The sequence below is a fragment of the Gekko japonicus genome, unplaced genomic scaffold (assembly GCF_001447785.1).
Source record: "Gekko japonicus isolate JY-2015 unplaced genomic scaffold, Gekko_japonicus_V1.1 scaffold452, whole genome shotgun sequence".
Classification (NCBI taxonomy): Eukaryota; Metazoa; Chordata; class Lepidosauria; order Squamata; family Gekkonidae; genus Gekko; species Gekko japonicus.
The window spans coordinates 773,562-785,998 of record NW_015167545.1 but is presented as its reverse complement, the minus strand read 5'-3'; the positions used below and the strand labels follow the sequence as shown (position 1 = coordinate 785,998).

Here is a 12,437-nt window from a genome sequence, read left to right as displayed (position 1 = left end):
ATTATATTATATTATATTATTTATTGTCATTTGGGATGGCGGGCAGGGAGGATGCCCTGATCGAGATGGCCCAGGCTAGCCCAATCTCCTTGGACCTTGGAAACTAAACATCGTATGTCCTGGTTGATGCTTGGATGGGAGACCTGCCAGGAAGTCCAGGGTTGCTACGCAGAGGCAGGCAATGGCACACCCACCTCTGTCTCTCCTCCTGCCTTGAAGACCCTACGGGGTCGCCATAAGTCGTGACTTGGCAGTGCTTTCCACCACCGCCACAGGGAATACAACAGACACGTGGCTCTTGGATGATGTGGATTACACGTGTGGCTCTCCAGGATCGGCAGAGTGAGTACCAGCGGATTACATTGGTCACTGCCCCCCTATATCAGTGGTTTCTGACCCGGAGCCCGTGGGCACTTTTGGAATTTTGAGAAAGGTGTCGTACAGCCCCACAAAAGGGCTGCCACAGGGAGTCGGTCAATTGCAGAATTGAGGTTCCAAGGCAAACATCCTCACGTGACTGGAGGCATCAGTTGCTGCACGATGCTCCTTCCTTCAGATGCTAAGGTGATGCCTCTCGGGGAAAGCCAGGACTGGCTCTTGGCATTGGAGAAGAGGTGCTATTTTTGCTTTCAGTCTTTGAAGAAAGAAAGAGGGCCTGCTCCCTGCGTGGCCACAGCAAGAGGATTCCAAGTCCAGAGACATCAGGACGTCTGTGTTTTATGGTCTGACAGAGGGTGCACAGCTGTAATGCACCTGCCTGGGAAGAGCTCAGCCCTTTTCATAGCATCATAGAATCATAGAGTTGGAAGCGGCCAGACAGGCCATCTAGTCCAGCCCCCTGCTCAGTGCAGGATCAGCCTAGAGCACCCCTGAGCAGTGTTTGTCCAGCCACTGCTTAAAGACTGCCAGGGAGGGGGAGCTCACCACCTCCCTGGGCAGCTGATCCCACTGTCGAACAACTCTTAGTGTAAAAAAAGTTTTCCTAATATCCAGCTGGTAACATAAGAACATAAGAGACGCCAGTGTGTGATACAGAGTGTTGAACTGGATGGGCCTTTGGCCTGATCCAACATTGGCATCTCTTATGTTTTCTGGCGACTGCGTGACACAGGGTGTTGGACTGGATGGGCCTTTGGCCTGATCCAACACTGAACATGTGTTGGATCAGGCCAAAGGCCCATCCAGTCCAACACCCTGTGTCACACAGTCGCCAGAAATACCAGGTGCCATCAGGAGGTCCACCAGTCGGGTCAGGACACTAGAAGCCCTCTCACTGTTGACCCCCCCCCCCAGCACCAAGAAGACAGAGCATCCCTTGCCCCAGAGCCCCTATCTATACCTTGTGGCTCATAGCCACTGATGGACCTCTGCTCCAGATGCTTATCTAATTCCCTCTTGAAGCCGTCCATGCTTGTAGCCGCCACCACTTCCTGTGGCAGTGAATTCCATGTGTTAATCACTCTTTGGGTGAAGAAGGACTTCCTTTTATCTGTTCTAACTTGTACCTTCTCGCCCTTACTTTAAACCCATTTTATAGTCAGTCAGCTGGTAGGGATTGAACTAAGGGACAAACTAAATGTAATAGTATCCTCATGGTGGCCACGATGATGCTGTCATGTTTAGTTTGGCCCTGAAGCTCCGTGGGAGCATCTTCTGTTCCATTCAAGACCCTTTGAATTTACCCCAAGACTCAGGAAGCAAGAGGATATCAGGAAACACATCTGCCGGTGCCACACCGGGGACTGCTGTCTAAACTAACAATCCCTGTGCAAGGTAAACGAGCACAGCCTGCAAAGGGTTAGATGACAAACCTCCCCCATGATCCGCTTGCTCTTTAGTTTGCAATTGGCCCTGGAGGCACCTCAAGTGTTTGGGCTTGCTCCGAATGTGTGTGGCCAAGTACAGCCCTTCTCTCTCTACTCGCACCCCCTCTTGGTCTTCACAAGGAGGTGCTTTTGTTCTGTGCTTGGTCCAGAAAAGTTGCCAACCCCTCCCCTAGATCACCCTCAGCAATGGCAGGCAAGCGTGTCGTGGGAGGATAGTTCGCCATCGCTGCTCTTCTCCCGGAAGACCTGCCGAGGCACTTCCCAGGGGTACTGTTGAAAAGCCTTTGATGTACGGAAGGGAGAATTTAAACACACTTACTCTCTTTGGCAAGAGTTCTTCCTGGGCTAGGAAGCCTGGTTTGTGGAGGTCGGGGTCATAATCACCATACTGGAAGAGAAAGAGAAGGTTTTAGGACTACAGGCCCTTTTGCAAAATGGATCTTGCATTGGTAGCGTATGCACACACCCTTGCAGATAGAGAAAATAGGTCCCTCAGCATCCAGAAGAACTGGGTGACTGGCAATTCACAGCAACAGATGAAATGAATGTAGAAAAGAGCAAGAGTCCTGTAGCACCTTAAAGACTAACAGGATTTGTGGCAGGGTAGGAGCTTTTGTGAGGGTGAAGAAATGAGCAGTGACTCAGGAAAGCTCCTCCCCTGCCACCAATTTTGTTAGTCTTGAAGGTGCTCCTGGATTCTTGCTCTTTTCTACTGCTACAGACAGACTAATATGTCTACCCATCTAGGTAAAGTGAATGATAGATATTTCCGCACAGGTTATCTGCCCCAAGTTCAAGGCTGTTGAGAAGGGGTTTTCCCCTCTGCTTCCCCACATCATTCAGTACATTCCTGCGCCACCTGGGATTTCCCCAGCTTTTCTCTGATCTTTCTCAAACCTGCTTTAAAGTTTTGGGAAAGACTGCAGTAAAGCCTGGGTGGCTGCTGTGTGGGTGGGAAAATCTGAACTTCCCGTGTACGTAACACCCACTTTCCCTAACCCTATCCCCATGGCAGCCATTTCCTCCCCCCACCACTGGGGGATTTTTTATTTTAAACAAATTGGCACTAGAATATTGTTATAGTGCTATATTATAATGATAGGTGCAACAGATTCTCATCTTCCTTTTTTCTTAAAGCAAATCTCTAGCCCCTTTCATTGTGAATATATAAAGGAAAATGCATATCTTTGCAAGAGAAAGGGATAGAGACCTACTTTTCTAAAAAGTTAAAGCTGGGAATCCACAGAACCTGTTATTATACCTAGATTGGTCTATTGCTATAACATAGGCATGCCAGCTCATGCCTGGCAACTGAGGGATGGCCGTGTTGTCTGTACCATGATGTCACTTCTTGAAAAACCTGGAAGCAAGGTTGGGTAGTTCTAGGAATTGCTGGAAACTTTATGGTAACTCTCTTCCAGGAGGCAAGAGAGAATAATGAACAAGGCTGTATGTAAGTTGTGGTTCCACAGGAGCGCAGAAAACCTGCAGAGTGTAGCAACTGGCTATAAAATTTGACTCCCTGAGCATCTCAGTTCATTTTAAAGAACAGCATAGTTCCTAGTCCTCATGGTTAAGAAGATATGCTCAAAAGCATATAGTGGCCGAACCTGTACATTAGAGGGACATGCCAGGATGATGTGTTTCTCTGATCCAAACGGTGAACTGTTTGAAATATCCTTTTGGCTTATTTTACATTAGTATGCATCACAGATTTTTTTAGGGGGCAGGTTCCTCAGGAAAATACATATTCACCACATCATCTAAATGGTTTTAGGACTACCGGGCGAACACACTCACCAGGAAACAGATTCAAATTTACAAACGTAGGTCTGGCCTCTGGAGTCCACAGCCCCTTTACAGGGCAGAAAGAAGCCAATGGCATGGCCAATGTTCCCTCTAAGCTGCGGAGTCTTGTGAGCAAAAATTCTACTTTGTGAGCTCCTGGCATTAAAGTTGTGAGCAAGCGATTTGGCTACTGCATAAATTGGTTTGCCCTGGAGCCCGCCTTCCTGAGCTAAGACAAAGATTTGTGAGCTGGAAGCTAAAAAACTGTGAGCTGGCTCACACTAACTCAGCTTAGAGGGAACACTGGGCATGGCCCGCCCTTGACCCCTTTTCACTAGACTCCATTGAAACATATCAGGATCCCTTCACCGGGGTGCGCTCTTTTTAAAAGAAAAATCATATAAAAAGACTGCAAATATCCAAACTGGGGGTGGTGGTGGGGAAATCCGGCGCAAACGGCCATGTCTTTTTGACTGTTCCTTTTCCCGCACTCCGCAGCCATGCTTTTGCACGTTAATTAATGCCCTATAATTATGTAGAGCTTTTTTCTTTCTTTTACAACCCAGCAATTTTAAAGCCCCACCTTTGCTTGAACAGCATAAGAAGCCAACAAAATCGTAGCCTCGGGAGAACAGTAGATTTCTTCATCCAGTATTTGTTTCTTAACCTAAGGCACAGAGGGAGAGGGAAAAAAAGAAAAAGAAACATCCAAGACTTGAAGACAAAGCAATACATGCCCGGGCTTTGCCTTGGCAGCTGTCATATAACCGTTTAGAGTTGAAAATGAAAAGGTTCTGTGGTAAACAGGATACTTGAGATGGATCCCCCAACACATTTAAGGCATTCCTCGTGAAAGCCCTTCAAGTCTGCTCCATGCTCAAAAAAATAAAAATTGAAAAAAGACTAGCTACTCCCGCATAGTAAGAATGCTGGGCCCCTCTTACAAAACTAAGGATTGGCTTGCTGGATCAGAACAAAAGGCCCATTCTCATCCAGTACCTAATTTCGTAAAGGGGCTGCTAACCAGATGCCCCAAATGGAAACACAGAGGTAGAACATGAAGGAAACAGGCCTCTGCAGTGGTTAGTCTCCGGTACTCAGCAGCAGACTGCCCCTGCATATGGAGGCTCACTAATCCAAAGGCTAATAAAGGAGCAGTCCTAAATTCAGAAGGATGAGCCACTGACGGAACCCTCCTCCATAAATTTGTTCCACTTGTATTTTAAAGCCATCTATGCAAGTGGCCACGTATGGCGTGATAGCAAATCACCTACATTAATCAATTATTGTTTATTTCTTTTAAAATGCATTGTGTGGAGAAACACTCCCTTTTCTCTGTCCTGGACCTATAGCCAATCAATCCTACGGCAAACACACACACCCCATCTCCATCTGTCCCAACAGTTCCCAACTTTATCAATTTCAGTCATGTGTCATCCCCAACCAACATCTTTTTTTTTTAACCTGCAGCATCTCAAATGCCTTATAGGCTGCATTCACATGTAACAAACAAAAATAGGGTTGTCGTTACAGGAAAAAGGCTCGGCAAGTCGAAACAGCTCACATTCTCCACTCCCCACCCCTTAATTAGGAAAATAAATTGACAAGCCACCATTTGTTCTTTTGTCTACAAACCGGGATAAAGCAAGATTAAACCATGGTTTGGAACCTTGGTTTCAGGACTAGAAACCAAGTCAGACAAAAAACTGTTGGGCACACAGCAGTCTTCTGTATTAGACCCAACACACAAGCTGAGGACACGGAAAGCAGAGTCCACAAGCAGAAGGACTTCCAAGTCTTGTTCCTGAAACGATACCTACCATGTGTTGTTACATCAGAATGGGCCCATAATCTTGGGGGGGGGGGTGTCTATGTTTTGTGGGGTAGGTCTATTTCCCCCCAGCTCTTTGCGAGTCTGTTATGTCAGGCAGAAGACCTGTTGCCTGCCTTCTCCTGGATTCATACGCATTGGTTTTTAAAAAATATTTATTTATGCATGTCCTTCCTACCCATATGTTCCCACCTACAAGTTAAAACAATACAGCCTTGCAGGAGCTGGACCATATGATGGCTCCAACTGTGTAGTTCAGCACAATCACAGTATCTGCTCATCTGCTCTTTTAATCCTCAGAAGGTTGCAGTCCTAGGAAAACTCTTGCCATTCCCCAAACCAACAGGACTTTCTTGGACATAAAACGGATTTTTGAGCAAATGCACTAGCACGGCCAAGCGCCCAAATGCTCACAACACGTTCCCTGCAGGCATGGTCTCAGATTCTTACTCTCAGGGAATCTTGCAAGCTCCAGTGTGTTGCTTTGCCCTCCCACCACCCCCACCCCGTTCTGTGTTTCTTTTGGAACGAGAAAAATTCCCCTCTAATTGCATACCACGGTGTCAAAACAAGCTGAGGCAGGTTGAACTCAAGAAGACAAGCAGTGCATCCACTTAAAAAAAGAAACCCCGCCAAAGAAGATGGCCTTTCATACTCTCCTTCCCAAGCGTTTGGGAAGAACAACCTGCAAGGAGATTTAAACAACAACAAAAAACCCCAAAAGATTCTGTGAGGAAAACCAGTTCTAGCTAGCCTCTCTCTTAAGAGGCTAGCAAGTCAAACAGTATTAGATCTCTCCACCCAAAGACTGGTCTGGTTTGCTAATTAGATGGACCTACAGTCTGATTTGATATGAGGCAACTGTGTAGAAACGTGTATCAGCACACTGACTCCAGTCTTGGGGCCAATTCATATGATACAGATTCCTCATGGCCACCACCAGGACTTTGCATCAGACGTGTGAGGGGGGTTCTGTGCCTTCCAGACACGATTCTGATAGCAATTGCAGCATGCAGGAAGAAGTGGCTCCCCCCCCCTTCCCGTTTCCACGTCCTGAAATGGTCCCAGGGAGCCACGGACATTCTGCCTATCTGTCAAGTGGTAAACTGACAAGAAACGATAGCGACATGTACATTATCCTCAAATGGCAATTCTCCAGTTTCACTTCAGGCTGCAAAGATGGGGTGGGGGGGGGTCGGTGGAGGGAGGCTGAAGCTGCTTCTAACTGCACACTGCGGTCGCTTAAAAAAAGTGGGCCACGGCGTTGTGGCAGGACTTTGTGTCCTACGAACTGGCCGTCAGCATTGCATCAGTGACCCTGCGTGCTCTTCCCCATCACCTTCCTGGCCCACCGCTTTCCTGCCAACAGTACAGGACCTGTGTCAGGTTGTCCCACCACCAGTGTTCCCTCTAAGCTGAGTTAGTGTGAGCAGGCTCACAGTTCTTTAGCCTCCGGCTCACACATTTTTATCTTAGCTCAGGAAGGAGGGCTCCAGAGCAAACTAATTGATGCATTAGCCAAATTGCTCGCTCACAACTTTAATGCCAGTAGCTCACAGAGTAGAATTTTTGCTCACAAGACTCCACAGCTTAGAGGGAACATTGCCCACCACTCCCTTAGGCCTCTTGGCTATCAACCTTTGCTTATCTGCCTTCGGCCCCCTTCCTGGCACACAGTCTGTTGCTTGCCCAGGCCCAACAAACCGCGCTGCCTTGCCTCTCCCAATGCCTGTGCCAGGTTTTCACAGCCTCCCACGCATTGGTAAACCAGAGCAGAAAGGCAATCAGAACCATTGTAAAGGCAGCGGTGGGGTGGAGTGGGGCTTCCCCAATGCATTCCTCACACCTCAGGTTCCACTTCTGCTTGGAACTGCTCCACGCAGAAGCAGGAGGTGAGACCGAGATGCCTGAAGCGGAACCAAAATACCTAAGCTCAAGCACACCAGGGGACATAGCTCAGCGGCAAGGGCACTTGCTTTGCACCAAGAAGGTCCTGGGGATCTCAGGTTAAAAGGAACTTGGGCAGCAAGAAAGATCTGCCTCTTGGCTGAGACCCTGGAGAGCGGCTACCTGTCGGAGAAATCAAGCTAGACAGATCGGTGGCTTGACTCAGCTACATCCCTACATGCAGTTTTGCATGCAGACGGTCTCAGTTTCAGTCCCCGGCCACCTCAACACATGAAGCTGCCTGATACTGAATCAGACCAAAATGAGTGGGGAAACACAAAAGGCTTTTGTATCAGACCCATCACACAAGTTGAAGACACGGAGAGCAGAGCACACGAGCCAAAGAACTTCATGAAGTTGCCTGATACCAAATCAGATCCTTCGCCCATCGTAGTCAGTATCGCCTGCTCAGATTGGCAGCCGCTCTCCAGGGTCTCAGGCTGAGATCTCTCTCATCACCTACTACCAGTGTTCCCTCTAAGCTGAGTTAGTGTGAGCCAGCTCACCGTTTTTTAGCCTCCGGCTCACGTATTTTTGTCTTAGCTCAAGAAGGATGGCTCCGGAGCAAACTAATTTATGCAGCAGCCAAACGGCTCGCTCACGACTTGAATGCCAGGAGCTCATAAAGTAGAATTTTTGCTCACAAGACTCCAACAGCTTAGAGGGAGCACTGCCTACTACCTGATCCCTTTGAACTGGAGATGCCGGGCATTGAGCCTGGGACCTTCTGCATGCCAAGCAGAGGCTCTAGCACTCAGGCACTAGCAGTTTAAAGGATACGGGAGTAGGTGATGTGACAGACCTTCCTCTGCAGGAGAGCCACTGCCGGTCTGAACAGACAAGACTCTGACTTCGATCACTCGGGGGTCTGATTCAGTACAAGGAAACTCCATGTGCTCAAGAACAATCCCATTCTCCTGGGAAACTGGTGGCTGAGAAATGGAGCCTGGATGGAATCTAGGAAGCTAGAGATGAACTTTTGGTCAGGCACAGAGAAAAGGCAGAATCCAGAGGAGACTGGGCAGAGTCTGGCAAAATCCGGCCTTCCTGGTTACCCAATAGAAGAGGGCAGGGCTATTTTTGGGCAGGAACGCACAGGAACGGAGTTCCGGCTGGCTCCCAAGTTGGCTCCGCCCAGCAGGAACTCATTAGCATAATAGGCCACACCCAACAGCAGAAACTCATTAGGATTGGCTACATTAGGGGTGTGTGGCCTAACATGTAAAGGAGTTCCTGCTACAAAAACGCCCTGGGTTTTGACAACAAACAAGGTAAACAGAATAACAAGCAAAAGGTGGGTGTGGCTGGATAACCACACTTCTGGTAACATGGGGGTGTGGCCTAATGTGCCAATGAGCTGTGCTGTCAGGGGTGTGGCCTAATATGCTAATGAGTTTCTGCTGTTGGGTGTGGCCTATTATGCTAATGAGTTCCTGCTGGGCTTTTTCTACAAAAAGAGCCCTGGAAGAGGGTTTTACTGGTTGGCAGCTCTAGTTCTTGAACACAAGTTGGCTCCTTCAGGACCATAAAGATAAGATGTTTTTTGGCACCTCTGTCTGCCTCTCTGTGATTTCACGTGGGACCAAGAGTGGCAGCAACTTAGATTCACACAAATGCCACTAGTTTTGGGATCGAACAGGATCCTTTAAATTTCTGATGATCACAGTAAGCATTCCTTCCTGAATTAAAATTCTCACTTTGATTGTTGTGCCCGCAAAAGGTTTGTTTCTACAATGTGTTGTGACAAAAGCCCATCTCGTTCTGGGCAGGCATCTCCCTGAAGGCGGTTGATTCTGCTCTGCCCTGGGAGCGACTGAATGATCCAATCACTTCTGATGCAGAAGAGCATATCTGCCAGCAGCAAATGGTATGGAAGAGGTCAGCCAGAACACTGGATCATACAGAGATGCAGTGGCCAGACTCCTCTGTGGACAAATGCTTTCGGCTCCCAGAACACATCCAAATTTTTAATTCACTTATTTCTTATGGCACAAAGTTTGGGAATGATGGGGGAGCAGCAGTAGCGTCCAAGACCCATGCTCTCTGGGGAACGAGGGTTTGCACAACAGCCTGTGTTCAACTAACATGAGCCAACATACAGGAGGATCGCCAAGAAGATTAATCTAAAACTTCAAAAGCCAGCTTTAAGGAAAAGAAATACCTTCTGACCTGCAGGAAGAATAGGTGCTGGGTGATCTCCTGCAGAAGCTCTTCTTCGACTTTCTCGGGGTAAAATTTAGCCAGAAAGCGAAAACAAACCGGATCTTCTTTGGGGATTTCCTGATCTAAAACCTTGGGGTGAAAAAAGGAATAGGATGAGCCAAGCCTCTGCTGAGAGCAGGTGAGGCTGTGAACGTGCACAGAGTAGCTGCTCTTGCTAATGTCGTCTCAGACACCAACTCTGCAGGTGGGCTTCAGGCCGGCTGTTTGCTCACTTTCTCAGTCCTGCGCCGCATTTGCCATATGGATTTAAGATGACTGTTTGAAGGAGTGAGAAAACAGAAAGGCTCGATGAAAGCCACCCGGTGAGGTGAAGCTGGTACAGATTTTCACAAAGGCGGCCTAAAGCACTTTGAAATCTCTCCCCCTGGCAGCTGGAGTGCCCACCGGGAAGGCAGCCGTACAATTTTAATTGCACCAGGATCAGGCGTTTAAATAAGTTCAAGGTGACAAAGAACTTGTGATCATGTTTCAACTTTCCCTGTGTCAGTTGCGTCATCTGGGTTCAGATGGGTTCCAGCTGAAGTGCATTTATAGTCCATCCCCCCAACCTGGGTTTCTTTCCACATCCCCCATTTCTACTATAGGGATTTTTTTGTGTGTCAATTTCATGTTGATGTTGATTCCTTTCACTGCTCTCTGAACACCATGTTTCTGAGACTTTGTCAGTTTCACTGGGGGATGGGGGTTAACAAAATGTTTCATCCATATGGGTAGCCCTGTTGGTCTGTCTGTAGCCACAGAAAAGAGTAAGAGTCCAGTAGCACCTTCGAGACTAGCAACATTTGTGGCACAGTACGAGCTTGGTGTACCACCAACGCACCAGTGTACCACCAACGCCCTGGAATTTCTGTATATGGACATCAGGACATGGCCATGTACCACCAACGCCCCATAATTTTTGCATCATGGGCGAGAACGGGACGTTTAGGGGACGGCCATCTTGTTTTTAGAAAGTATAACCTTATGTGGTTCAGAGGAGCACCAAAATTGTCTATCAATTGTGATGTACTTTTAATACTTTGTACTGTTTTTATTGTTTTATTTAGCAATGCATGTTAGCCGCCCTGAGCCTTCGGGGAGGGCGGGATAGAAGTGTGAATAATAAATAAATAAATAAATAACCGGATCCTTACCTGCACTCTAGCTGCATCTGAAGAAGTGAGCAGTGACTTGTGAAAGCTCACACCCTGCCACAAACTTTGTTAAGTCTTTGAGGTGCTGCTGGACTCGTAAAATGTTTCGTGTGGAGTAGGGGTTAGAACACATGATCAGTGTTCCCTCTAAGCTGAGTTAGTGTGAGCTAGCTCACAGTTTTTTAGCCTCCGGCTCGCACGTTTTTGTCTTAGCTCAGGAAGGATGGCTCCAGAGCAAACTAATTTATGCAGTAGCCAAATTGCTTGCTCACAACTTTAATGCCAGGAGCTCACAAAGTGGGATTTTTGCTCACAGGACTTCACAGCTTAGAGGGAACATTGCACATGACAAGGACAGAGAAGACCCAGGTTCGAATCCCCACTCTGCTCTGAAGCTCACCAGGTGATCTTGAGCCAGCCTCTCTCTCAGCCTAACCTACCTTGCAGTGTTGTTGTGAGGATAAAACTGTCTATCTCCTTGAGCTTCTGGAAGGGAGGGAGGGATTTAAAAACGGACAGGCGGGCACTAGAGCTGAATGGGATGACAGATGCAGGCTCTGTGGGGGTCTACTCGCAGGGCCGTATGGGCCAGCCGTCCAAGGCTGGCAGAGGGGGAGTGTCGTCTCATACACCGGCCGGCAGGGGCGTGATATTTAAAATGGGGAAACCATAATCTGCGAGGAGCAGAAGACACGTAAGGGAAGATTTCTAGAGTGCAACCAAAAGGGTCTTGATTTCACCCTCTTGCTTCACAGCTTATGTTCACGGTCGCCATGCAGTGCCAGCTCTGCATGCTTAGGGAGAAAACAGCACTCAGATCTCACTCCTTCGGCCTGGCAGATGCTACCGATCAGGAAACGGGTGGCTTCCGAACCTTTTTATCCATCTTCAGCCAGGTGAGCATCCCTTTGATGGAGTACTGCAGGCCAAAGAACCACGTTTCTCTCAGACCCAAGGCACGGCAGACCTGGTCAAATAAGTCTTTCCCCTTCCATTTTATCTGGGAACAGCAAGACAGAAAAAATAAGAAATATTTATGGTGAAACTTGACAGCGGATGTACAGCCAGATGTTAGAAAGGAATATACTTTTTATATACAAAGCCAGTGTATTGTGGTGGTTAGTGAACTGTGGACTAGAATCACGGAGATCCAAACCATCGTTCTGCAATGAAGCTCACTGGGTGGTCTTGGAACAGACATTCTCTGTTAAGAACATAAGAGAAGCCAATGTTGGATCAGGCCAATGGCCCTTCCAGTCCAACACCCTGTGTCACACAGTGGCCAGAAATACCAGGTGCCATCAGGAGGTCCACCAGTGGGGCCAGGACATTAGAAGCCCTCCCACTGTTGACCCCCCCAAGCACCAAGAAGACAGAGCATCACTTGCCCCAGAGCCCCTATCTATACCTTGTGGCTAATAGCCACTGATGGACCTCTGCTCCAGATGCTTATCTAATTCCCTTTTGAAGCTGTCCATGCTTGTAGCCGCCGCCACCTCCTGTGGCAGTGAATTCCAAGTGTTAATCACTCTTTGGGTGAAGAAGTACTTCCTTTTATCTGTTCTAACCCGACTAACCCTACCACACAGGGTCGTTGTGAGGATGAAACTGAAGAGAGAACTTTTATGCCACCTTGAACTTTTTGGAGGAAGGTTGGAGTAGAAATAAAATAGATTTAAAAACATAAAC

General features: G+C 47.8%; 1 protein-coding gene across 1 annotated transcript in view; it reads right to left on the bottom strand.

The window, feature by feature from the left end:
* The window catches only part of LOC107112484 (merlin-like), a 40,303-nt gene that overhangs the window by 20,212 nt on the left and 7,654 nt on the right, over positions 1–12,437 (bottom strand). The window contains exons 3-6 of the mRNA XM_015413627.1: positions 11,623–11,748; positions 9,562–9,684; positions 4,198–4,281; positions 2,146–2,214 (exon numbers count right to left, since the gene is read on the bottom strand). Of these exons, the coding sequence (XP_015269113.1) occupies positions 2,146–2,214; positions 4,198–4,281; positions 9,562–9,684; positions 11,623–11,748 (402 nt within the window). The remainder of the gene's footprint in view (positions 1–2,145; positions 2,215–4,197; positions 4,282–9,561; positions 9,685–11,622; positions 11,749–12,437) is intronic.